General features: G+C 46.6%; 1 protein-coding gene across 2 annotated transcripts; it reads right to left on the bottom strand.

Annotated features, from left to right (window-relative positions):
• Positions 1 to 27668, bottom strand: CHD4 (chromodomain helicase DNA binding protein 4). 2 transcript variants are annotated; one of them, XM_081893664.1, is made up of 40 exons: positions 27523 to 27668; positions 26032 to 26211; positions 23165 to 23292; positions 22802 to 22996; positions 22319 to 22437; positions 21406 to 21647; positions 21053 to 21180; positions 20748 to 20883; positions 20139 to 20320; positions 19789 to 20028; positions 18737 to 18940; positions 18439 to 18644; positions 17897 to 18028; positions 17568 to 17664; positions 16007 to 16198; positions 15711 to 15911; positions 15381 to 15518; positions 14487 to 14608; positions 14201 to 14374; positions 13765 to 13906; positions 13079 to 13210; positions 12848 to 12965; positions 12318 to 12442; positions 10703 to 10967; positions 10429 to 10601; positions 10025 to 10205; positions 9839 to 9925; positions 9364 to 9452; positions 9058 to 9191; positions 8634 to 8778; positions 8278 to 8443; positions 7865 to 7989; positions 7330 to 7456; positions 7065 to 7142; positions 6831 to 6968; positions 6622 to 6730; positions 5285 to 5417; positions 4159 to 4354; positions 677 to 852; positions 1 to 515 (listed from the first exon to the last, which is right to left on the bottom strand). In XM_081893664.1, the coding sequence occupies exons 2-40, from the start codon at positions 26126 to 26128 to the stop codon at positions 498 to 500; spliced, it is 5790 nt and encodes a 1929-aa protein (XP_081749790.1). In that variant the 5' UTR covers positions 26129 to 26211; positions 27523 to 27668; the 3' UTR covers positions 1 to 497. The 2 variants fall into 2 exon arrangements, with proteins under 2 accessions (XP_081749790.1, XP_081749789.1); XM_081893663.1 differs by having other exon boundaries at positions 10022 to 10205.
• Positions 27669 to 27946: the final 278 nt, after the last annotated feature.

The raw sequence follows: 27946 nt of genomic DNA on the forward strand, positions 1-27946 counted from the left end.
TAAAATACAAGGAAACCTTTATTTTCAACTTTTATCAAGATTTTTTTGTCTTTTTTCCAGCTGTTTCAGAGGACAAGTCCAGTCAGTTTTTGTATTAAAAGGATCTTGATGGAGGTAGCTGTGTCTGTCCTGACTTTTGCTTGCACTCGTCTTGGTAAACAAACTCAAAATAAAATTAAAATCAAGGAAGTGTGGGCCAAGGTGATGCGCGTCGCAGCCAGGTCTGTGTAACAGATGTGGCGCTTCAGCCTCCAGCAGTCACTATGTACAGAGTCCGTCCAATGTCCCCTTATCACACCCAAGTGCAATCCAAGTGCAACTGGCAGCTTATGGAGAATTGCACTTCCTTCTCTCACCAGCCACATCCCCCATGCAGGGAAGACCTCATCTGATCAGGAGTGCCAGGCAGAGGGGGAGGAAGGGGGTCAGAATTCAAACAAGGGTGTGTGTTTGTCACTTCAGCTGAATCACTGGGTTGTCAGCACTGGGCAAGCGTTTCACTGCTGCTGAGCCACCTAGGGCAGGAAAAAAGAGAAGAGAGGAACAAGAGCTTCTTAAGTGCTGTGTATTTCCTGCAGAACCCACCCAACCTGGGGCAGTCGCCAAGGGCCCCCTCCCTCCGGTTCGTGGCCAGGGTTAGGTTGGAAAGGGAAAGGTAGCAGGTCCGGATGCTTACCTGCTGGGGCGGCGGTGGCGGAGGAGGCTCACTGCTACGGTTTGCCAAGCGGCTGAGGATGTTGCGCTCCGACATCTGGAGACGCACAGCCACTGGAGGAATGCGGGCAATTGTGGCGGGCAGCCGCGTCACATCGGCCTTCATGTCGCTCAGCAACTCCTCCAGCTGCTTCAGCACTGGAAGAAAAAAGGAAATTCTAGACTTACCTGTGAATTTGGTCTCCATAAGGGGAGGGAGGCAGCTAGTCTTTGGGGAAAGCCTCTCTTCTAGGGCCAGGAAGGCAGGCTCAAATTTTGGATTCAAGGAGGCAGGACAAACCCCCCCCCCAACTACTCCCCACACTGAGAATGCACCTAGGCCCAACTAGAAACTAGCTATATAACCAACAGCTGAAATCTGAAACAGTTCTCTACATCTATATGGAGAGCGCACGACATAAGGGGTGGCTCCAGTCATTTCAGAAGCAATCCTCCCCTATTGTTGCATTTGTGAGTCTACAAAGTGGAATAGCACCGCAGAATGGACCTAGCTGCCCTCTTTTCCTCGAGGAGAACAGAAATTCACAGGGAAGTACAGAATTTCCTCTTCTCAACCTTGGGGTGGGGAGGAGAGGGCAGGTAGCATTAGGTTGCTAAAAAGAGAGGTACCTGTCTGGAAACTGGAAACTACTGTGCTCTGTCACTTCCAGAGGGTATGCAGTCATATATGGAAATCTCTCACCCAAAGACCATCTCAACTTAGGCAAAATGTGTCTTAACAGTGTCTGGTAAAGTCAGGCATCAAAACCCATGTGGTAATTTTTCATCTCTTAAGAGGAGAGCTCTCCCTGAAGGATGGAGAGGGAACGGTACCCCTTGACAGAAGGAGCAAAAACAGTCTTGCAAACCTGCAAGTCGCTGAAGAGTTCGCTAGGTTGACACTTTCCAGGATGCCAAGGAAGCTGTAGGCACTTTCTTGCCCTATGAAGTATTCTTGGTTGAGACAGGTAAGACCTCTGCTGCTTAATGGACAGCGTGTTGTCTATGGAGTACTCAAAAGTCCTGCAGGCATCACATGTATTCCATGACGAACAAAGGTCTGTAGCAAAACCCTACCCCCACAGGAGTTAAGAGGTGTATGAAATTGGTCCCCGAGGGCTTGGGCAGACAGCAGAGATGTGATTTGGGACAGTAGTGGAGGAGTGTTACTAGCATGCTTGCAGAAGTCTTCCTACTGGGAGAGAGATTCAATCTATGAGGATATTCACATTCCCTAGTTGAGAAGCAAAAGATCAATCTAATGAGATTTTCATGCAGCTGATTAAGAATCAACGTCTTTGTAGTGTTGAGACGGTCGTTGCCACACCTTGGGGACAATGCCAGAGAGATGGAGAACAGATAAGTAGGTCATCCTTCCACTTTAAGACCACTGGGATCCTGATGAAGACCAAAAGGGTTTGGCATAAAATTTGTTATTATTGGTTCCTGCAGCTGAAACGAAAGCACCTGCATGTCTGCTCTTAAGGATGTGAAGGTAGGCCAGGATGACACTGAGCAGCGATACATGGCCTCAGACAAAGAAAGGAGCATATGAAACTTGTCCAGGAACTGCTTGTCATGCTTTAGTATCCAGCATAGTCAGTGTGTTTCACCATTTTTCTTCAGGAGTGTAAAAAAAAGAAAACCATTTCCCCTTTCTGAGACAGAAACGGGTTTTTGGCCTTGATTTCCAGCACTTTGGAAATCCAGGGATGTTTTTGAAGGTACTGTTGGATATATAGGAGATCCTCCCTAAAATCTGTGTCTCAGCATCTTGGTGAATCTTAAAGCATAGCTTCTGGAGATTAATTTCATTATCGATTGGTGATGGTTGTTCAGATGTCCATGAATTCCTTCAGGCGGCTTCCAACCATCAGGCTCTTGCAGGAAAAGGGGTGGAGGACAATAGATAGCCTAAGTTTGGACTTCTTTCCAGAGCTGCAACCCATTTTGGATTTCTTTAGATCTGCTATTGTTGCAATATGGACTTGATGCCCATTTTAAGACATAAAAGTAACAACAACGTGGTTTGGAAGATTGATTTGTGCACTATGAAGCTTTACCTTCTCCTAAAGACTGCCTCCAGAGGCCTTAGACTTTGAATTTACACCTTAGCAAGAGAGTTCTTCAAGGCAGCCCTTTTGGAGGCCATGAATCTGTTACCTAGTTATGTAAGTGTCCAAAGATGAATCACCAAGAGACACTCCGACTGAAGGCAGCATTTATCTCTCCTTATCTAGCATCACAGAGACTCGTGAAAAGGTGGTGCTAGTGATAATGAACTCCGTGCAAGATTATCTTAGCGTCATAGCTGAGGAACCCCACATTTCTGACAGAGGAGATCCAGGCTTGTGGTTCTGCTGGTCTATCAACAACTCATCTGCTTCAGAAGAGCACTGCCTTGGAAGCAAGATCATTGTAGGGGGGGTCCAACTTGGGAAAGAGTCCACTCTTGTGGGAGGCCTTCAGCAGCCGACAGAAGCTCTCTCCTTTCTGGCCATGTAAATAGTACCTATCCCCATGGGCAATAATAAAAGAATGACCTAGAGCAGATGTGCTCCCAAGATGTACTGCACCTTCTACCTCTTCAGGGAGTGCACTTCTGCCCCTGGAGCAGGTATGAGAAAAATTAGTACTATCACTTCTACCATGGAATGAGGGATTCCTGCTCCTAAACACTCTCTCAAGAGTGCATTTCTTTTTAGTAAGAGGCAGAAGAAACACTTTGATCCACTGCATAAAGGTGTATGTGTCGGGGGGAATGGTCTCCCCTTTAATGGGGAGGAGGGAAGAAAAAGGATGGTTGCCTCAGGCCATGGAAGCATCTTTCCCAGAGAGTGGGCTCTGCAGTAGGGGGCCTTCCTTGGGGGTTGTTACCTGGCCTTCCTGTATTTCCACAACTGCTCTTGTGCCCTTTTGTTGAAGGGAGGCTATACAGCCTCCCATTGCATCCTCTCCGTCGGGTAATGGGTGTGAAGGAGAGCAGCCTGTGGTGCAGCAATGTTCGGCTGCAATCATATGATGGCACCAGCCCAAACATGTTCTCATTAGCCAGGCCAAAACATTCCCCTTCAGAACTAGTGGGATCTGACCTATAAACCCTGACCCATCTCCTGCTTCCTGCAGCAAAGTTATGTCATCTCGCTTTTCGTTGCTTTGTGACTGCAAGACAGCCAGGTTCTGCTGGAGCCTCCCCAAACCCAAAATCATTTGGGGATGTAAGGGAATTAAAGCCCCTCTTCCTCGTTTTAAAATTGGAGTTTGCCTTCTGAACCTGGAGGAGGGTTTCCCCCCCAACACTAGCTGCCCTCCTCCCCTAGAAGAGAAAGAGAAGTTGCACATTTAGAAAGACACAAGCACTGGGGGGGTGGAGGGAGGCGGGATGAGGTGGGGCGGGGGGAAGGGGCCAGTGGCACACAACGGAAGTCTGCCCTCACTCCATGTGATCTCCTGCCGACTCCTCACCTTTGTGAAGCACCGCGTTGGCTGGTTTGTTTCCAGCCATAGACTCCTTGGATAGATGCTGGTGGCTCTCAGCTAGGCACTCCACCTCAGCAAAACGGGTGTTCAGGGCCATGGAGGGATGGGATGGATCTTCTGACATGTTCAGGTAGGCAGCTCTCCTTAGCTGTTCTTCGATCACAAGTGCCTGCTCCAGCAGCTGCAAAAGAATTAAAAAAACCAGGATCCTGAGTCCAGCTCTTCAAACTGCTGCAAGGCTCCCTCCCAGAACAAGGGAGGCCTTTTCTCACTTGAGCTACGCAGCTTCCTCTGCAGGGTCTATGCCAATTGCTGACTCTTGTCTCGACATGCTTACGCACAGTATTTGAAAGATCAATAGTGTTGCCATAAGGTGAAATCTATCCATACGCTAAACTCCCTCAGAAATGGCATACCACCACAAAGTTTATTGCAAGCCTATGAGGAATGGTTGCATAGCTTATGCAATCTTGTACCGCCACACAATTTATTCTTGAAACCAAAACAAAACCATGGGTTCAGTAGCTAATACTGCATGCAAAGAACCAACCCCTGGTGCCTATGCCAGCTATAGTACAGTCTTGTACTGGTACAATTAGGTCAAGAAGATAAGAGCAGATTCACCCTTTGACATTTGCAACATATCCTGAAACAGAATACACAAATTTGGAGAGACTTGTAGCTAAAGGCTAGCTGTAGAATTACCACTGTGCTACTGGGATCTATAGTTCGGTGTATTGCTCCAGTTGTACCAGGTGCATATAGCGTGAAGCCACTCAGCCCCTCAACAGGTATTTTGCTTGTTTGTTTAAGAAAGGTGCTATAGCAAACAGGCCCACATATTTTAAAAAGCTTTCTTATATTGTGTAAAATATATATTGGTGTGAGTTTGTGGGAGAGACCGTCTCCATAAGAGCAGCTCAGGAGAATCTCCATTCAGTTTTGCTTCTGTTTAAATGGCATGACTTTCACAATGTTTAATTCAAATCCACATGTATCTACAGAGTACTCTTTTCTTAATTAGAAAGCCTAGAGGAAAACAAGCTACTTTGCTCATTGGAGAAAACTCAAGCCACCACTGATATATAGCATTTAATTCATAGCTTCTCACCTTAAACCTCCTGGCCAAAAATTTGTTCTTTATCTCCAGGAAGTTGCCCCTGTTCATTTCACCCTTGAAAGGCTCATTGAGGATGGCGTAACGAGGATCGTTCTGGATATCTTGCCAGCGAGCGTAACCGTGGCTGAAGTTGGCCAAGCTCAGAAAAAATAATTTTGGAAATGCACTGTTCCGGCAATTGCCATTGCTTTTAACACTCATCAAGTGTCTTAGTGGTGATATTATTATTTATTACATCTCTGAAGACCATACGGCAGTGTACAATATAAAAACACAAAAATACACACCACACAAACAACCCCCTCCCCGGAGTTTATAAGGCCACAGATTCTTTAATTAGCCAAAGGCCTGGGAGAAGAGGAAAGTTTTTGCCTGATGCCTAAAGATCTGTAATGAAGGTGCCAAGCGAGCTTCCCTGGAGAGATTATTCCACAAACAGCTGAAGCTACAACAGAAAAGGCCATTCTCTTATTGCTGCCCTCCAGACCTCTCTTGGAGAAGGCACACGAAGAGGAGCCTCAGACAATAATCACAGGGGCTGGGTTATTTCATTTGGGGGGAGGCAGTTCTTGAGGCATTAAGATTCAGTATTGAGACAGTGTTCCTTTTTAAATAGGAAGAAGTCCCCTAGATTTTTCAGAAGATGCAAGTCATGTACCAGGCTCCCATAGCCCCAGATTTACGAAGCAGGTGCTAATGCAATCACCCTCCTAGCTGCTCATCTCCTTAGGTCAGCTTTCTTCCTCCTACTGCTCCTCCTGCCAAACCACTGCTGCAAAATTTGCTGGAGCATAGCCTGCCTGCACCAGAGAGCAGTTCTCTGTTTGGATGAAACTGCTATACAATGGCAAAGTGGAGCTTGCCAGACAGAGTAGGCAGATTGCCTTAATAGATGATGAGAATGGCACAGGAACAGCAGCAATTGCAGCAGGGCTAAGCAGGAAACCTGAAAATCCTTCAGAAGCCAAGTGGCAAACAGTACAGTATCCTAATGCAAGCAACTGACTGCACATACATACGTTAGTATGTATTATTGCAACATGCAGAATGCATTCATTCTGGGAGAGCCGGGTTCAAATCCTGTTCAGTCAAACAACCACAGCATGCAAAATGTGGGGAAGTTGCTCCTATCTTAACCTACCAAGTAAAAATGTTGCAAGGCTAAAGTGAGGTAACCCAATGTACTGTGCTGCTTATCTTCTTGGAAGAAGGATGGTAAGCGGCAGATGCAGTGGACGAAAGCAGGCTAAGCTGCAATGGCAGCTTAGGACCCACTGAAGCCCTTTGCACGGGGCCACACTCAAAGTCTAGGGCTGGAGAAAGGATACTTTATGATTCCTGCCAGGAGCCAGTAGTCATGGCGCCGGTGCCAGATCTCATAGGTCTTCTTGGTAACGGTAGCTGCTCGCTCTTCGTTTTGCCACAGGGAGTGCAACTCTGCAAGAGGAAACAATGTCAGAAAATTATTTTCTCATAGCCGAGTGAGACCTCGCTTCCCCACAGTCAACAGCTGCACCCTCGGCCTGCCAGTCAGTACCAGTGAAGCCTCCGTCTGCAATGTTGAACATGAACCGCTGCTTCATGGCTTTCTTGTGCCGGTCTTCAGAAGGCTCTTTAAGTGTCTCCCCGTTCTGCAGCATCACGACATCCTTCTTGTCGTCTTCTTTCTTTTCCTCTGTTTAGGGGGGGAAAGAACTTGTTGGTTAGTCCACGGATCTCCGCAGCGACAGTATGCACAGCCAACCATACCAGCCATGCCTAGAATGCTCACCCTTCTCCTCAAGGTTAATTGTTGGAGGCTCAGGGTTTGACTCCGCAGGCGTCTTCTCTTCCACCTTCTCTATGTCAGCTGCAGGAGAGGAAGGTTTAAAAAATTGAATGCATCCATCCTGATTTAAGCAGAGGCTAATTCAGTCCCAACCGGGTTAATCTTGGTAGCCCTGTGAACTCTCCTTGACATCAACACCAGAGAGCCCCCCCCCATGCTCTGGAATGCCATATGTCTTGCGCATGTTTCTATGAATTAACAGCCATACCTTTGCTTTCCGTTTCCATTGGCTCCTCTTTCACTTCTACTTCTTCTGGTTTCTTCTCTTCGGTTTCCACAGCATTCACAGGGGATTTAGCCTCCTGTGTGGGGGTCTCTGTTGCAGGAGGAGCCTGCTGAGTGGGCAAGAGAAATAAAGAAGGGGGGGAGTGAGAATCTTACCCAGTGGAGTGTAAGAAAATATACCAACCCCTGTGGTCAGGTTTCACAGCACATTCAGCCACAATAGCAGACGACTCTGTCCCAGCCATGGACACTGTTCACTGCTTTATGGAGTTTTGCATTTTTAAAAACAAAGCATTTATCTTTCAAAATAGATGTCTCTCTTCAGAATCCTGAAGTAGGTGCAGAGGAATAACTGATTAAAAGCCACATTTCCCTCCCCGTCTCCCAAAGACAATATGGCCAGGGGATAACAGCACTTGAAAGCTGAAGAACCCCAAGTCATCAGCAGAGCATTCCAAAGACCAGAAGAAGAAATGCATTTATTTAGCAGCAACATGAAGAAAACCCTTGAAGCTCACCTCAACCGGGGCTTCATTCTCAGCAGTGGAAGCAGCAGCAGCAGTGGGACTAGTCTCCTTCTCAGGTTCTGTGGGCTCCCCTTGATCCTTGGTAGTGACCCCCTCTTCCACTTTCACTACCTCCTCTATAAAGCAGTAGGGGAGAAAGCAGAAGAAGCTTTCAGCACACACCACTTAGGACTCAAAAGTCTCTATACTCTGATCCCCTGGAATGACCCTCCTCCCATGCAGACAATCCACAGCAATGTCCTCTTGTGCCTTTGAGGGCTAGCCTTAGCTCCAGGAAGCCCTCCTAAATTAAGAGTTGGTTTGATCTACGTCCGCCCCAAGTCCTCTGTCGCAGCTGGAAAGAGGAGCAGCATTGAAGGCTGGACGGGGCTCTTTTAACAAAAACACAAACGCAGGGCTCTCACCAGGTGGAGGAACAGGGGCAGGGGTATTAGGCTGTGTGTCTCCCGGCGTAGAGGGAGTTGGGGTCTTGGGGGAAGGTGAGCTGGGCTGCAAAAGCTTCTTGTTCTCCTCTATCTCTGCTAGCTCTGGCATACTCCAGCGTCCATTCACATGCTCAAACTCTTGCACCTAATGGGATGGGAACATGGAAAACACATTTTAGTCGTTCCAAGTCAGAAACAAAGAAATGCATCAGTGTCCTTCTGAACTCCGAAAATAGAAACTGGGAGGCAAAAGCGATCACCGATTAGTCCATCCAATGCATATAAGAGGCTAAGGGCCATCTAGAGGTCTCTAAAAAGTTTGTTTTAATACCCACCTTCTTGCGTATGAGAGACATGACCCCTATTCGTGTGAGGACGTGCTGTCGGGACAGGCCCTCGCGGGGGACACCATCAGCAAACGTTTCTGCACCGTCCGCTCCTGGCTCACACAGGTGGCGCATAAAGAGAGAGACGTAGGCCCTGAAGGAGGGAAGGGAGCGCTAAAAAGACTGGTAGCATCATGACTGCATAAACCCTTGATGCAAGCAATTCCCCAGCAAGACTCACAATTAAAGTGTGTGCAAGTTCTCGACCAGCAATCTCCCTTATTCCACTCAAACTAGCTTGGTTTCCAGAGACTGTTTGTCAAATTCCATCACTCCCCAGCCCAGACATGGCTAAGCAACGTTTGTTCCCCTAATTCCACTCTTTCTTGGGCATTACAAGTTATGCCTCCTCCCTCCAGCACGCCAGACTCACTTAAACTCCTTTTCTGACTTCCCACGGAGGTCCCGCACCAGCCACTGGGTAGTAAAGGCATCTTGAGGTGGCATCCCATAGCGCATGATGGCATTGAGGAAGGCCTTCCGCTGGCGAGCATTGAAGCCCAGAACCTGAACAGGAGAAAGAGAGAGAAAAAGCTTAGATGCAGCAGCAGCCCCCCCACAAGCATAGAGGCTCAAGTCTTCCACAAAGGATCTGATTTTATTAATTTGGAATATTTCTACGCCAAACCCTCAGTATAAACTCTCAGAATTTCGCGAGTATAAAACGCTTAAGAATTACCTCAATGTTGCCTCCCACACGAGCAAGGAGTGGGGGTAGGGGCTTGTCTTTGTCATTCCTCAGGCCTTTCCGACTAGGCCGGCGAGCAGCTGGCAAGACAGAAAAAAAGGGAGAAGTACCAGTTTAAGACACTATATTGAATCAGATGGAGTTTAGTATGCAAGGAAAAGCATAGCAATCATATAAAGAGCTTCCAATCTGTTTCGCTTATTCAATTTATACCTGGCCTTTCCTCCAAGGAGCTCAAGGCAGGATGTTTCTCAACGCACCCTAACAATTATTAAATCCCAGCAGCCCTCTAAAGTTTGTGAGGCTGAGGGGTCACAATTGGCCAAAGGTCACCCAGAGAGCTTCATGGCCAAGTGGGTGGTCTCTAGTTCCGCCCTGATGCTCTACCCCACGACATCACTGTAGCTCAGAGCATATTGCGCTTTCCCAGAATCAAAGAGTCCAAATGCACAACACCTCAACATACCTTCCGACCTCTCATCAAAATCTTCATCTCCTTCCTCAGAGGCTACAGAGTAATCAGACTGATTATCTGACTGGTCATCTTGCCAATCTGGAAAATAAACAGAAGGCCCAAAGTCAGTTGCCTGGGAAAAACCCAACCATTGTTTTTATAAAGCCACTTCCTCCTATCTCACGCACGCACAACTACCTCGGTCTTCCTGCGAGCCATCGTTGTAGTTGACCTGCTTGCGGATGCGTTTGCCCTTCCCCAGATTCCTGGCCAGGTCTTCCTGCTGCTGCTCATAATGGTGACGAAGCAGCTTTTCCCAGTAGTCTGGATCCACAGACTCCTCTTGTTTGATAATCTCCCGTTCAACCTCCTCTTCCTCCTAACATAGGAAAATTAGAAACGTGAAGAGGCAATCCGCAGCATACTTACTCAGAAATCCCAATGCCTTCAAGTAAAGCTTTCACCCTAGTAAGGAGGTTTAGGATTGAAGCTTCAAACCCACGCTTGCTCCAGAATTCCATCCTCTATCTAGCCATCAGCAGTGAATGCCTTTGCACCAAGAAACAAATGAATCAGAAAGCAGACGGTCACTTCTCACTTACCCCCATTTCCTCTTCACGCACCACATACTGGGCCACCTTGAAGGAGCTCAGGTACTCATTCATGCCCTGAAGCTCAGCATCCTCCGTCTCATCCTGGTTCCGGTCCAGTAGGCGTTCAATTGCCTTATCGTCATAATGGATGACACTGCCATCCTCGTTTTCCTTGATATCGCCTGGAGGAGGGGGAGGAGGAGGACAGTCTTGCTGTAATCAAGGAGTTGAAAGGGGACAGAGCAAAAGCTCTAACTAAAGGATGGTTAATCACTTCACTCACATTGTGTCACATTACGTAGATTCTTGCCACTTTCAGTGGCTTCGTCTTTGAAAAGCTCTTCAGTACCAAACTTGAGGATGTCATCCAGTTCCTGTTTAGACATAGAACCAGTCTTGGAGCCTAACCCTGGCCTCACAACCAAATGGGTCAACATCATTTTCTTCTTGGCCACTTGCGTGATCCGTTCTTCCACAGATGCTCGTGTGACAAAGCGATATATCATCACCTTCCTGTTTTGTCCAATTCTGTGAGCACGGCTGAAGGCCTGAGAGAAAAAGGTACTCTTTCAGTCTTCATTCATTAAACTCCCCCCTTTTGCTGTCTTTGGGTCCTTCCATTTCCTTGCCTTCCTAAAGCAGTCCTATCCCTTTGCCCACTGCCACATTAGTATGCCTTCCAAGCCATTTCAAACCACAGCCTAGCATTACAAGAATGATCCTAGGCAAGCTTTGGGCTCTCACACCTCCTGTAGAATAGCAGGAGTCTGAAAGGTTTTACTTTCGCTTTACACTAAGCACAGCCATCCAACCCCCTTGTAATTTTTTCTTCCTTTTAATGGGGACCATGATTAGAGTGTGCTTTTACTTCAGAGTATTTTCAAAAAAGCTCGGGATTCTATTCATCACACAGTTTCCCAGTTGACTCATCTAACAGCATTAAAGTCAATCCCAAGCTATATACAGCATACTCTGCTCAGCTCTCCTGCTACCTAGCCTCTGTATAACTTCAGTTCCTTCTGATTCCTGCCTGTTCTTTAGCCATATCCCAAAAAGATCCCCTTGCACCTTCCTTTACACTTGCATTCTTTTTATCCCTTATTTGAACTTGGATAGCTCAGTTGAAGAAGAAGAGGAGGAGGAGAAGGCATTTGGATTTGATATCCCACTTTATCACTACCCTAAGGAGTCTCAAAGCGGCTCACATTCTCCTTTCCCTTCCTCCCCCACAACAAACACTCTGTGAGGTGAGTGGGGCTGAGAGACTTCAAGAAGTGAGACTGGCCCAAGGTCACCCAGCAGCTGCAGGTGGAGGAGCGGAGACACGAACCCGGTTCACCAGATTATGAGATTACTGCTCTTAACCACTACACCACACTGGCCACCAGTTGGTTAGAGCGTGGTGCTGAAAACGCTGAGATTGCAGGTTTAATCCCCATATGGGACAGCTGCATATTCCTACATTGCAGAGAGTTGGACTAGATGATCCTCAGGGTCTCTTCCAAATCTACAATTCTATGAAACACCAAGTCCTGTCACACTCCTGGGCAATGATCATGCCCGTTGCTCCCAATGGTTGTCTTTTATACACTCATGGAACGTACCAGAATACATCCCTTGATTTACCTTCAACTTGGGTGTTCTGGAAGGGGAATGCCATGTTTACAATCGAGAGCAGGTGGCCTTGCTGCTGACAAACTGCGGTAACTCTTAAGTATGGTTAGTTGAAACAAACCAGTTTCAAATCAGTTTATGAACTAGCTGTTTTCACTAGCAATAGCTGACATTAACCACAGTAAGCTATACTCTAAAATGCACGTGGCTGCTTCCAGATTCCTCCTCACTGTTGCAATGGAGGGTGGTGGTGGGGAGATTTTTATTTTGCTGCTCAAACTCACCTGAATATCATTGTGTGGATTCCAGTCAGAGTCATAGATTATCACGGTGTCAGCAGTGGCGAGGTTGATGCCAAGCCCCCCAGCTCTGGTGGAAAGCAGGAAACAGAACTGTGGAGCACCAGGAGCTAGAGATAAATGAGACGAGATACTGTCAGATTATCACATACTTGGATCATCCAGACCTTCATTTTCACTGTTCTCCAAATAGAGCAGGGATACTATAAAGCGTAATCACAAAGAATCCTGTGTCACCTTAAAGGCTAATTGATTTGTTATGGTGTAAGCTTTCATTGGACTACAGTCCACATTATCAGGTGGTGGTGGACGGTAGTCCATGAACGCTTATATGCTAACAAATGTGTTAGCCTGTTACAGCAAAGAGGTCTTGTGACAGCTCAAAGAGTAACACAGCTGCCCTGCTAGTAGTTGTAAAGGGTGAATTGACATTTTTAGCAAAGTATGAGAGGGGAACCCTGGTTCCTGCTAAGGGTAACTGTGCCTGCCATTATGTATTCTGTCTCATAACATACCGTTGAAGCGATCAATGGCTTCCTGACGCATATTTCCTGTGATCCCACCATCAATTCTCTCATACTTGTATCCTTCGTGTTCCAAGAAGTCTTCCAACAGATCCAACATTTTAGTCATCTTTAGGGGGGGAAAGACAAAGAAATGAGTTGGAATAAAAATGCACAAAATGCATTCAGCTAACCTATCACCATCTGGAAAAATTTCCCCAATACACATTAGCTCTTGGTTACCTGAGAGAAGATCAGCACCCTGTGACCTCCCTCCTTCAGGTTCTTCAACATCTTCTGGAGCAGAAGCAGCTTCCCAGAGGCCCGGATTAGGGCACTACCATCATACATGCCGTTGGGCATCTTTGGTGCTTCCTGCATGAAAAATTGAAAAGGGGGGTGAAGAAGGGAGGGAAAGTATTCTTCAAATTGTTGGTCCTGACCATTAATGATTCACAAGTGTCAAACAGCTTAGCTTACCCTGTAGGGACTCCAGCAGTCTTATCATGTATTCCTTCCACTTCATTTTTCTTACCTATGCCTCTCTAGCAATTCTCCCTATTTTTTGGAGCTGCCCTATTATTTCCATACGTGTAAAAGGCAGCATAGCAAGAAACAGATGGCCTATTACTTAATACATTTCCTGCTCTGTGCCAATTCTCAGTCTTTTGAGATGATCATCAAGTTATAAACTTCCCTCCAATTACTACATTCAAAAGCTAATGATGTGGCAATTGCTGCTCACAACCGTGCCATCAAATGATAGTTGTGCTTCATAAAACCAATACATGTGACAACATTTAAGATCAGGATGAAGGTTTAAGCAGAAAAGGGGAGATAAAACAACAGGCCCATTCCCCAGTGCTTAGACAATTAAGAGCAAAGTGTATAGAGCACTTGAAAGGGAAATTCTGGGAGACAGAACCTACCATGGCAGCTACAGGAAAGAGATAGGGATGATTGCAGCATTTCTTCAGATCCATAACCACATTGAGTAGAGAAACTTGGTTGCCACCACCCCGGGCATTCAGTGCTTCAAAGTTCCTTGTCAGGATATATTTGTAGTACTTTCTGTAAAAATATGAATATTCACATTGCCGATTACTTCTTAGGTATGCTGCAAACACTTCGCTTCTACCTCAGAACTATCTGTTGCAGCACAGCTCCCCCCCCCCCCATTCTCCCACCTTGTACTCAGAAAAGCAGCCAGTACAAGTCGACTTTATGCAGCCGATTAGCATGAGAGACAAACCAAGAACAGGAAAGTGAACATATTAGAATTCCAGCACCCTGAAGCACAGGCTAAACCTTGTTGATGTCAAGATACTCCGCTAAAGGAGTAAAGGACTATCCTCCCACACTCACTTCTGCATAGGACTTAATTCCACTCTGACAATAAGCTCTGTCTTAGAAGGCATGTTCTTGAAGACATCAGCCTTGAGGCGCCTCAGCATGTGTGGGCCAAGCATATCGTGAAGTTTTTTGATCTGATCCTCCTTGGCAATGTCTGCAAACTCTTCCAGGAAGCCTTCTAGGTTGCTATGAGGGAAGTCAGACGGTCAGTCAGGAGAAATTAAAAAACAACAACAAGAAACATGGGAACAGCAACCCAACAGGTAAGCTGTGCTTGAGTGCACACTGCAGGACTTACTGAAATCTTTCTGGCGTCAAGAAATTAAGCAGGTGGAAAAGCTCCTCCAAGTTGTTCTGCAGGGGTGTCCCTGTGAGCAGCAGCTTGTGCTGAAGAGAGTAGCCATTCAACACCCGGAAAAACTGAAGGAAGTGTGAAGGGCACAGCAAGAAAAGGAAAGATAGAAAGTCAACCAAATTCACAACATATTTCCAAACATACAGATCTGCACAGAAGGCGACTAGACACCGATCGTGTAATCTCCAAGCAAGTTCTCAGCTTTTGTAAAACTACAATAACCTATCAACTATTAAAGGACTATGCAGAGGTCAGTCTGAGGAGCATCAGACTGTTCCAATACAACACAGAAAATAACAAATGAGATTAACATTAAGTTTTTTTAAAAAACAAAAACAAAACAAGCATGTTCAAATAAAGCACCGTTCACCCCTCTTTTAAAACAAGAATCATAGTGCACAAAATTGGGAGCTGCTGCACAGCAAACACAAAAGCAGTTCTTGAGGGTCAATAGCTTCCTCATACATGGGTGCACACACATATATATTTTTTTAAAAAAGATTTTTATTAAAGTTTCAAAAATTATATAAAAACAAAACAAAACAATAATACAAACAGACAAAAAAGAAAAACAAGTATAATTTCAATCCCTTATTTTCTTATAACTTACTCCCCCGACTTCCTCATACCTCCCCTCTCTGTATTCCAATTTCTAGCACACACATATATACACACAGTGTAAAAATGCTGCTAGTGACAAGTCTTCTGAAAAGTTTGTTAATATTGAGTTTCTAAAGAGAGAGCAGTGTCTAATCTTGGCAAGCCCCTCTAATCAGAGTCATAAAACACGGGGAAAGGAATAAAGAGTTTACAGATCCAAGATAAATTTATTCCTACCTTTGACTGGTTATTCTTCAGTCTGTGCGCTTCATCCACTACAAGGCAGGCCCAGTCAATGGAGCCTAGAATGGCCATATCAATAGTGATCAACTCATAAGAAGTGAGCAATACATGGAATTTCACAGATGCCTCTTTCTGCAAGGATCAGAAGTTGCACATTAGGGAAACAAATAGCAGGAAAGGTATAACCACAGGCCAGACCCACACTCACAAAAACCCAGCTTTCCATCATTTGAGATTACTTGGCATTCAGTGCTTCACACAGGAACCTGAAACATTACAAAGTTCTCAAGAGAGGCACTAACTCCAATTAGTTTGCTGTAATACCTTCATCTTGAAGGCCTTCTTTCCCCCACGAATAGCATTATCTTCAAAGGAAAATTCATTTTCACGGATAATGGCCCGGCTGTCTTTGTCCCCCACGTAAGTCACCACATACATGTCTGGGGCCCACATCTCAAATTCTCTCTCCCAGTTGATGATGGTGGACAATGGAGCGCTAACCAAGAAAGGTCCTTTAGAGTGTCCCTACAATCAGATAAATCTGATGTTAAGACAGCAGGAAACAGACTTCCGGAATAATGATATATATGTGCGCATGTCAAGGTCTTCTGGAACCTCACCTCTTTGTAAAGAGAATACAGAAACACAGCTGTCTGGACAGTCTTTCCCAGACCCATTTCATCTGCCAGAATGGTGTCTGTGCCCTGAGCCCAAGAGAAACGCAGCCAGTTCAGACCCTCAAGCTGATAAGGATGCAGGGTTCCTCCAGTCACATCCAAGTAATCAGGCTGTCTATCATACTTCACGGTTGGCTGCAGAGATGGAGAAAAGCAATCGAAAATGTTCAGTTTCTGCCACTGCTGCTATTAGAGAAAGCTGAGTCTTGCCCAATTGGATAACATGTAATATCTCAGCCTAGGGCTCAACAGTAAGTTTTAAACTGACTGCATGGCACATGTTTAAAATTTAAAAACAACAACACCTTATCTAAGCAGGGTTCTACGTGTGCTCAATGTATGTATAAACATTAAAACAGGCCACTCACACACCAGCTTTGTGCAGCTTTTAAGCTATGTACCTCATACATGCATATCGTTTCATGCTGAAAGGTAACCTATATTTTATTCAAACCTCTACTAGTGAAAATTGTTTGGGAAGAACAGGATATGGGCAAAGCAGGCAAGAACTAAGGGAGGAACACAATGCAAAAAGGAAGCTTGTTGCTTCCTTTGAAAAGTCGAGTAATTTCCTCAGGCAGGAATGGTGTGAGTTCTGTATAGCATAGGACTGCCATACGTCCTGGTTTCCCCAGACATATCCGGGATCCCACTCCTGAAAATGGGTGTCCAGGGGGAATTTTCGGAACTCGGCAAAATTTCTTTCTCAGCGCGGGATTGGCTCACACCAGCTGCCTCCCTCCCCGGTGCCCTCCAACATTGCACCCCCCCTCTCTCTCCCTCCCTTCCATCTAGTCTGTCTCTCTCTCTGTGCGCCTGATGGAGATGTGTATTGGTGGTGATGGGGTGCCCCTATGGTGGTGGGTGAGTGTCCAGGTTTTTGCTCTTTGAAATATGGAGACCCTAGTATAGCACCTAGGGGACTTCCGATACTACACAAAAAAAATTAGTAGCAGCAGAGGATGGTAGCTCAGTAGACAAGATCCTTTGCTCTGGTGAATATTACTTTATCTTTGTACAGCAGTATATTCCCTCTTTACAGAAGGTTGTGCGCCTGCATTTATCCCTCTTCCACGCATGGCAAAAAAAGGCAAAACTGCTCCACCTCACTGTCTTTGGCCTGAGCTACTCTCGGGGGGGCCAACTTGAATAAAATAATCGATCACAAGACACAGCACACACCATTTGAATGGCACAGCCCATCAAATTGGGAGGGGGGCTCAAATATTGTATTTGGGGAGAGGCAGAGAGACCTCATTCCCTAGCAGTTGACTCCTATGCTTCTGCAACTTAATACCATCAAAAGTGGTCCAGGACCAAGATTCCACAGAATGCATAAAAATTACAAAGGATTGCTTTGGTGATCAAAAGCATTATAGATACATAGTTTTCGCTCCAGCTACAGAACACACAGTCTCCGACCGTGAACATACAACGGCAGGACCACCATGTCCTTTCCCCTTCTTGCGTCTCCCTCCCACACCCCTCAAAGCCATTAACTCACATCCACTGTTGGTGTTTCTGGGGGCCTCTCTAATTTCCGCAACTTCACTTTCTTTATCTTTTTTCCAGGTCTTCCTTCTTCACCCCTCATCAATTCCCTGTGCAAGAAAAGAGGCACACAGGTTGCATAGACTCTGTATTTCCAACACAGCAGATGGAAAGAAGAAACTCTTTCAAATGAAGCACCCCAGGGCTGAGTAGAGTATCCTTCTCCTTTCAGAGCGAAAGCTACAAAGATCTTAGGATAGCTATGCTTCAATTCACATTACCAACCCAGCTGGGCTTTTCTCTCATCTGACCCATTTATCAAAGAATGAAATCCATGCTCACCTGTGGTTCCAGTATGCCGCCTTGTAGATATCATAATCCTGTACCTCTGCCTCCTCATTCTCCCAAGAAGCCTGGTCATATGGTAGATCCCTCCATTTGATAAGGTAGTGAACATTCCCCTTCTTATCAATGCTAAAGGAGAGAGAGATTAAATGAGTATCACAGTCTGTGTAAAGTAGTAAAGGATGAAAACTGCATATATTGTTCCTGTTTCACCCCCCCCAAAAAAAAAAATACAGTTAATGAAGGGAACCAGAGGAGGAACAGAAAAGGAGGCTGAATTGTGTGTTAGGATTTCTTGGTTCTTACTGATTTTATCTTGGTTGGTGTTGCTGATTTTATATTATTCTTTACATGTTTGTGTGAGTGTGGAAAGATAATATATAAGGTAAGCTGTGTCTTTACATTCATTTGGCTAGAGACAATTGGAATTGAATTTCTGCTTTTTGAGTGTTTCAGGACCTTTTAGGGTCGCTTTCAACTCAGGAATGTTCAACCATTCATGTTTCAGAGACTGAGGCAATCTCAACCTCTTTCCTCACCTGTGGTTGAGAATCCGATGGATCATCATCCATTCTGGCTTGATTCCATAACGGTAAAAACGCTCCTCCATCTCTGCAAACTTTGGGTCCTTGTTCTTACGTTTACGGCTCTTCTCTTCTTCTCCCATAAAATCTCCTGCAGGAGGTTCATCCATATCATTTTTACGCTGGTAATTGCGAAACAGTACCTGGCAATGCAGCTCCAGCTGAGGTACAAACAGATGCAGTTACACACCATCCTGACATGGGGTTAGCCAATTTCTTTGCTCTGCTTCTAGTAAAGATGCCTTTTGTTTACCTGTAGTTCAGACACCCAAGAACAATGCCAGTAGGACATGCCCTGCCACTTGACAAAGAACTGTCGCTCGGGTCTTCCCTCCAGGGGCTTCGGAGAAGGTGCATTTGGGTCTGCATCAGCCGGTCGTGGCACTGGCGTGGCTGGTGGGGGCTGTCCCCACTTCCAAGTCAAGATCTTCTGCACCTTACCCTTCAGAGATGGACACTGGAGAAGATGGAGCATGGGATTAGAAATCAGTCCCCACCACAACTTTTGAACAGCATTGTATCCAATCTGCTTCATATTTAGAATCACAGAGTCATCATAGAGCTGTAAGGGACCACAAAGGTCATCTGGTTTCCCCAGACATATGCATTGCAGGAATACTTTGCCCAACATGGGGCTTGAACACATGACTGTGACAACAAGAGTCTCCTGTCCTACTGACTGAAATACAAAGGTTCCAATTATTTTCTTTATAAATTGTAGATTGGCTGCAAGATGGGAAATGCAGGTGGATTGCACCAGGCATGGGAATACAACCTAGACATAACAGATGAAGATGCTTGGGCTAAAAGACACATGAGGCTTCCTATAAATAAAATTTTGGCCAGAGTCCAGGAGGCAATGCTGAAGGTAGTGTCTTGCTGGTACTGAACTCTACAATTCTATGATTCTGTAAGAGAAAGACCCTCATACATTTATGGAAGGAGTATTACAAGCTTACTGGTTGTTATGTTGTTTCTAATATTTATGGGTCAAGCATTGAACCCAGACCCTGGACCTATCACAAGATGCTAATCTAGACTCTCCCTTTACACACAAGGACCTAACTTTGTTTTTAAATACTTGGCAAAAACTGATTCCTATTGCAGCAGATGAACATAGTGCTAGCTCACTTTTTAACCACAAAAAAATTAATCTGCCTGGAGAGTAGGATCCAAAAATGTACTAAAATGCTTTTCAAAGCAGGATTTCAGCGTGAGCCATCTTGATTCAAATGCTATCTCACTCAGGGGACTCCCACAAACTCAGCTTGTATTTCCCATTTGTGGAAGAGCACAGGAACTCACAGTACAACGCGGACAAAGCCATTCTCCGTTCGGAATCTCTGGCAAAGGTGGATTCAAACAGTGGATGTGGTAAGAAGAAGGGCAGGCATCGCAGCAGAGCAGCTCTCCTCCATCTTTGCAGACACGGCAGAACTCCATGTGGTGATCATCCTCCTCCTCTGCATCTCCCACAGCATCCTCCATGGTCTCTTCACCCTCAGAATTATCTTCTTTAGCCTCCCATTGGATACCCTCTTTCTCCTATAGGGGAGGGAATCCGTTAGACCAAGATGCTCGAAGTCCCTCAAGCGGTCTTCCTAACCCCCCTGCATTCCCAGGCCTCTAGCTGCGTCATAGAACCCAAAACTCACACAGTGCGGGCAACTCCACTTGCCCTCTGGTGCTTTCTCCATATCTGGATCCAGACAAACCATGTGATAGGCACGAGGGCAAGTGTCACACAGGATGATCTCTCCCCCCTGTTGGCACACCTCACAGTAGTCCTGGTGGTCCGTTTCGTAGCCATCAACGGTTGCAGCAGAATCCTCTTCTCCTAGCAGAGCAAGGTAGTGAAGAAAGCTTTTAAACAATTAAGCAAGCAGCAGGTTCAAGCAACAAGGAGGATACTCCAACCTCGTGCCACAGAGCAGTATCTAGATAGCAAAGATTTATTATTTAGAGAGCACAGCCTGGATATCACTATTGTATCCCAAGGGTCAGAGAGCAGGAAAATGGCTATGGGTGTACCATAAAAAGACGTAACACAAACTTTAAGTTTTCCTCACAGCGTGTCTTGTCCCGTTGAAAATCCCTCAATCTTTTAAGTCTGCAGAGTCTGACTTCTTCCCTAGGTACGCAATAGCAAATATTTTATACCAATGGTCCCCAACCACCCTCCAGACACTTGCAATCATGAAATCCCTGCCCCTGAGCACACACTTTCCACACAGCTCCCGTATGAGCCAAGCAGAGCTCGGTACCTTTCTTTTTCCTCTTTCCTGCTTTTAGTTTCTTGCGGCTGCGGCTGCTGCGACTGGTAGAGCCATCTGACACAGAGTAGCTGTTGATGCTTGCATCATCAAAGTCTGACTCAACATCCAGGTCATCATCCTCACTCTGGAGGTGCAAAAATAAATAAATACATACTGTAAAGGAATATGAAAACTGACTTTGTGACCCAGTGCTATTGAGGCTGCCCCACACAAACCCACACACCCATATCCTGCAAGAGACAATGTGGCCAAGAGAAAATTCCCACCCTCTTACCAGAAAAAGAAAAACTCACAGATGATCTTTTACGCTTGGAGCCAAATCCTCCCAGCTTGATTTTCAAGGGTGCCACCTTCTTGGTTTTGGGTTTTTTGATCTCAGGAACACGAGGACTAGCCTTGGGTTTTTTTCGGGCATTGGGACCTAGAAAACAGACCGTCATCACCCCGTTATTAAGTGGTACCTAGATCCCAGCTGAGCTGCGCTTTAAAGGGAAATGTAAAATCTTATGAGAGATTTCCAGAAGTGAATTAATGGGTGCCCTGCAATACAGTTGATCAAAGTTGCTAGAAGAAGGTACAGAGCTTATGAACCCCTTACCTCCCCCCCCCACTCATCATCGCAACAGTCCCCATATGATCACCTCACCTTTGCCTTCCTTGGTCTTAGCCTTCCGAAGCGGGACTTCAACTGGGGGCTGAGGAACAACTGTATCCACGTTAGCCACCATGCTCTCCACCACAGCCACAGCAGCAGCTGCCGCAGCTGCCACAGATGCCCCAGAGCTCCCTTTAAAGGGGTTGTTTGTGCTAAACTCTCTCCACTTGGCCCCAAGCACCATCATCATTTTTGAGACAGCAATTTTGGGATTCTTAGCAGCAATAAGTGGCCTACATGGGGGAAGAAAAAGAAAAGAGCACTGCTGGATGGTCTGGACTTTGGGAAGCTCAAACTTTACAACCTATTCTTAAGACTGTTAGCTCCTCCCATTGCCCCTGAAGCCAACTAACATATGGGAGAACATGTTCTAGTATTCCTAGAAAAGCTAGGTATGTTCCTAAGTCCCCAACTCTGCCACAAACCGAAGATTTTTGAGACTAATTACTTAGGCTTTCCATTTTTGTCTTCCATCCTTCTATGGGTAATAGTTAACATGCAAATCTAAACATGCCTATTCAGAAGTAGGCCATATTGAATCCAATGAGGGTTAGGATTGCAGCCTAACCTATTTCCTACAGTAATCCAACAATTCTGTAACACCAAGTGCCCAAGCTTGGAACACTGTGATAATTTATATAGCATTTTCTACATAAAAAACATTCATGGAAATTCACATAAATTATCTCAATAATTCTTACAACTGCCTTGTAAGCCAAGTAGTATTATCCCCTGCTTTAGATGAGGTGTCAAGGCACAGAAAAAGTAGTATGCCTATTTGTCATTCAACAAAAAACTAAACCAGAGACTTACAGATAATACACTTCAATATCACATCATCTGCTAGAATATTAAGTCTTTCTTGCCCTGCATTCTCAAGATATGAAAAGACTGTACGACGCACCTGACAAACTGGCTAAAAGCCTTGTAATTGGTAAGAGTGCGATAATCCTCCTCTGTGAAAACATGATCAATATCCTCCATGCCCCAATCCTCTAGAAGCTGGGCAGAAGACTTGGGTTCCTGGAGAAAGGGACAGGGAAAAGTTGCTAGTTAAAAAGATACTAGTTTCAACAGGGAGACACTTTCCTGCCATGAGCAGGAAGCTTGTCAAAGAAAGGGCAGGATCAGCAGGAAATTATAGAGGACTGAGCCAAAAGGAAGAACCCAAGACACACACACCTACCCTACAAAAGCAGGACAGGGAATTCCCTCAGACCCCCAAGAAGGAAAACATCACCCTCTTTTAGCAGCACCTTGTGTTGTGCCCCCCCTTCCCTCCCAAACCTAAAGTACAAAAATAAGTAAGATAAGCAAGGGTAACCACTATAGCAGCAGTGGAATCACGTGTTCATGTGATTTAATGGGCCATTCTGGATCTTCTCACCTTGGAGTCATCATCTTCATCCTCTTCTTCTTCCTCCTCCTTGCGCTTGGCTTTGCTCTTCTTCTCCTTCTTAGCCCCAAGTTTCTTCTTCTTCTTCTTCCCAGGGGTATAGTCACTTCCCTCACTGTCGGAGCGCAGCAGCACCTCCTCCTCCTCCTCCACAAATTCATTTCCTTCACCAGAACTGTCTCCAAGCTGGAGGGGGAGGGAAGAATTAAAGCACATAAATCAGCACCCAAAAAATATTCTTTCTAAAAGGAAGCAAGACTGTAATGTAATCAACATGCAGACCCATCTGTACATTAAGCTGCTTTTCCCTCCCTCATCCCCCCTCTCAGCCACAAGTCCTACTCTATTTCTTACCTCTTTTTTCTGGCGCTTACTAAGCTTGGGCACTTTAGGTTCCTTCAGCTTCTTGGGTTTCTTCTTCTTCTTGATTTTTGGCAGTTCTGCCTCTGATAAGAGTTCTTCCTCTGGCTCTTCTTCCGGCTCTGAGGGAAATTATGAAGGCAGCAGGGGTAACTAATCATTTTCCAATGCCTAGGTGTTCCTTCACATTGCCACAGACTACACCCCACTTGTACTTGGTCCATTGTTGCTTTGCCAGACTCCTAAGTTAGACCATATGCAATAGGGTCACTCCTCACTTCTTTTTTTGAACTGGGCCCATTTCTGAATTACCTTTCACTACCCCATTGTTTTTCCCATGGGTGTGATTCCAGTGTTCAACCTCCTGCTATTGCACTGAAGTAACTGCAGTCTGAAGTACTAGCCCAAAACTGGGGTTAACAGTATAGGAAGAGCTTCCAATTTCTTTCAATGAAGGCTTAGAGAACAAGGCATCTCTGATCTCCTCCCAAAAAATGTATACAGGGAGCCTTCATTGAAATAAATTGGAAGCTCTTTCTATACTAGCTTCCTCCTGTATCCTCACAAAGCTAATGCAACTCAAAGAGAGGGAGGGGGTCCTTTGCCCAGGGGCATTCAACCCATCTAAGGTCTCACCTAGTGAATGAGGATGGTGCCACCTGCCTCAAGATTCTTCCAATGCACCAGCAAAGACTAAGTGTCTTCATGCATCTTCCTCTACCTCTTGCTTAGTGAAGTTATTCCATATGGAAGACATTTGTTTAGTCCAGCACCAGAGCAAAATACAGACTAGGAACAGTACTGGTTTTTAATGCAACTGAATAGCAAAGCACTGCCCCCTTCATCCCTTACCACTTTGTTTCAAATGAAAAATATGAGTCTACAAGCAAGAACTTCTGAAGATACACCTGCTAGATAATGATCAGGGTATAAGAAACATTCTCTCCCACTTTCCTCAAAATCCCCCTGAAGAAACCTTCATAGCTAACAGCAAACTCAACTGGACACTGCTTCAACTCTCCCATCCTACCTAGACTGAAATGGAGGTTCTGAGTACTAACAATCACCAGGTGCTAACTCAGGTGCCAGCCCTCTCACAACTCACAAATCACCTCCTCGCTATGCAAATGCAAGCTTTAACTCGTTCCCTCTCCCCCTCTCATGTGGGTGCACGCGCATGCATGCACAAGCATGAGCGCGCATACACACACACACACACACACACAGAAACATGTCACTCCTTAACCCGACAGACCACACTCCCATCTGTTCTCCAACCCCCAACAGCCCAGAGGGGCACAGCCAGCCGGCAGCTTCCTTTGTGACAAGATCCACAGTAACCAGCCATTCTCCCTCCCCTCCCCCCTCAGCAGCCACCCCCGCCCATTACACGCAGCCAGAGTCACAAGCTCTCCCTCCAAGGGAAAATGGCCTCCTAACCACAGGCACTGGGCAGGATGGGGGAAGCTACAGGTCACAGCAGTTGCTGCAACCAAAGGACAAGGAGCAGAGGGGAAACGGCACAGGGTGGAGCCCTGCTTTCCCAAACCAGCAAATGTATCCTGTGCCAGAAGTATTTTCCTTCAGCAAGACTTTCCCATGTTTCTCCCTCCCCGTGAACTTCAGGCAGGCTCCGCTCCTCAAGCATCATCTGCACCTCTCTAGGCCTTCTAGCATCCAGCAGTGGTAAAAGAGAGCTGACTCCCTCTTTGGCCTGTGAGCTCAAAAACACACAATCCATGTCTGCCCCCCTGAACTCCCAGCTGGGCCAAGCACTAAAAGCACTTCGGAGGCCAGGAGACTTTCACCCTGTTCCTAGGGATATTCTTGCACTCAACCCAAATCAATAGGTGGCCACTCCGTACAACTGAGCTCAACCACAATTCTTCTGAAAGGTACCAAGGCAAGAAGATACACAACAAAATGAATTGCTCCCATGTCCCTACCACATGGTGCAGGCCACATTCAACCCAAAATGCAGGTGAGCAGCTGTGAAGTAAGCTCCACAGGGTGTGGCCAGGGAGGAAAGTGGGTCATGCAACAGCCCAGGGCACAGATCATTTTGGACACAAGACATAGTTGAGCTCTCAAGTGGGCAAGAGAAAGAAAGTCTTCCACTTCGTGTTTCCCTTCAAAGCAGCTTGAAATGTGCATAAGAACCTGTCATCCACCCTCACTTCAGTCAATCCACTTGAAAGGTTCCCCCCTCCCCCACAAGCCCTCCCCACAATGAAGTCCATCACACCTTTATGAAAAGGGACGCAATAACAAGGAATGAGATACTTTCTATCATACACACAGAAGTTCCTAGTAAAAAGAACTTTCACCTGAGCCCTGTCTTTTCGCAGCCACCATTCATGTTCATTCAAAAGCAAAGCTAGCATGACAAGCTACGTATTCAGAGTATTCCGAATGATTGAGCGGGATCTACAGGAAGCCCTCTCCAGGCAGCAGGAGGAGGACTCAGCAGGAAGCCATGGAAAGAGGCAACCAAATGAGACATCTAAAACATTAGCAGCTATAGCAGTCAATGATAAATCTTGCAGCCCCGGTGAAAAGAAGTTCAGAGCAATTTTTTAAAATTTCCCTCAGCCTCCGATCCAAACTATCAAGTTCTCCCATCATGTCTATGTAGAAGAGTTATCAGAAACACAGGGCAAGATGCCTCCCTGCCCCCCCCCCCCGGCCAAAACCCATTAAGCAAGGGCATGGATTAAGCAGGAAGAACGTGACCTTGTCATTACTGGTCTAAAGCATGCAAAACAGGAGAAAACTCTTTTTGTTCCTTAGTTCACGAAAACGCCACCATAGCACCCCCAAAACGAAGGAGTCAACGCTCTTCTGCTAGCTGATATGTGTACCTTGGTGTTGATGGATGCTGTTGTTCAGAAGGATCTCCATCTCCTCCTCGTCGCTGCCCGCAGAGCATGGCGATGGGGATCCTATACCCGACGCCATGTCCTCTGTTTCGGAGGACAATCCGAGGGCTCAAGAAGCTCCTGCTATCTCGGCGCCTCCTTACTGCTAAGGCCAGCAACGGGCTATAGGGAGAGAGAAGGAAAAGAAAGCTTAAAAGTCGCAGCCTTTTTATAAGAAACAGCCAAAAGACAGCCTCTGGATCTCTGGAGAAAGGTGGCAGAGGGAGGAAGGGCCAGACAACTAGGTAGCAGCTTGGTCCAAGCCCTCATCTCAGAAGGCCTTCAGGCCAATGCCAAATTAATCCGAGTCACTGTCTCATTATTGTGAGGATCCTGACAGGCAGCACCGACTTGGGGTTTCCCAGTTTGGTTCCACCTGTATTTTGGACAGACAAAACCTGGGGGTGGGAAACAAAAGCCTGGAGCAACCCACCTCCCATGGGTCAAGAAATGCCTCTTGGTGGCGCCTCTGTGGTCAAAGCTACCATCATTCAAAGCCACCACCACCACCCAGAGTTTGTTTCAGCTCCTGGACAAAAAAACAAAAAGAAGGAAAAAAAACGCCCACTCACTAGAAGACGCGCAATGGAAATGCTGTAAGAAATGTGGGGCTGTTTTTTTTATTTTGATTTTTACAAAGCCCACTCATTCTTCTCTGGCCGAGAATGGACGTCCTGGCGTCCCTTGATGGGCAGTTGGGATTTAAAAAAAATAAAATAAAAAGCTTAACTCCCCCTTTTCCTTCTGACATAAACAGGCTAAGGAAATTAAAGTTTTGGACCAGGCTGTAAAACAAAAAGGCGGCTTCGAGGGAAGCTGGGAAACTTGTCGGACCCGTCCCACTCCTCCTAGCTAGGGGGGGGGGGAGGAAAAGACCCAAACTGGGGGGGCTGGGGGGAAATAAAATAAAATAAAAGACCCAAACCAGAACATTTATTTTGGGGCTGGCTGAGAAGAGCAGTTATTGAAGGTTGAGTGGGGGGGGGGCGCTATGGCAAGGAAGGTCGAGGCTTGGGACGGGGGGGGGGGTTTCCTCTTGCCATGGGTTGGGGGGGGAGGGTAAAACTGAAGAGATAATATCCCCACATACAAGGCACCCCCCTAACACGTGTCAGGGGGGGCTAATATTCTCCAGCCCGCCCCCACCAAGAAAGACGAGGGCACCCCACCCCCTTCTCCCCCCCCACCATGAGAGGCTGTGGGGAGTTGTGTGAGGGGGGGGAGAGAAAGGGGGCGTTTGGCGAGGGGGGGGGCAGCTCCGCTTCCCTCAGGCGGCGGCGGGTCGCCCGGGTTGCAGGGCGGCGGTGCAGCCGGGAAAGCCGGCGCCTCTCCTACCTCGTCGTCCCCCCCCCCCAGACCCCAATATCCTTCTCCCCCCCACCTCACAAAAAGCCCCCCCCTCTCTCTGGGCTCCTGCCCCTCTCCCGCCCTCACCCGACTCCGGGCGCCCCGGCTTCTTATTTCTCGACGCCGCTGAAGGGAAAATGGCTCCGGCTCCAGCGCCGCCTCTTAAAGGGGGAAAAAAAAGCCCCGGCCAAGCCCCTCCCCTCCTCAGCGCTCCCGCCTCCATCCCATAATAATCCCGCTCCCTTGCCCGGCCCCCCCCCCGCCGCCGCCACCACACGGCGCCTTGGCGACGGGTCCCACCCCCGTCACCTCAGTAACACACACACACACACACACACAGGCCACCCCTCGACCGAGCCATCCCATAATACTCCCCTGTCCACAAAACTCGGGAGCCCAGCCCTGCATCCCATAATAATCGCCCTCCCCCCCCATCCCATAATAGTCCTTGCGGGGCACCGTCCAGTAATCCGCTCCCCCCCCACACACACACACCATGCGGAAACATCCC

The sequence above is a fragment of the Podarcis melisellensis genome (genome assembly GCF_964234715.1).
Source record: "Podarcis melisellensis genome assembly, chromosome: 17".
NCBI lineage: Eukaryota > Metazoa > Chordata > Lepidosauria > Squamata > Lacertidae > Podarcis > Podarcis melisellensis.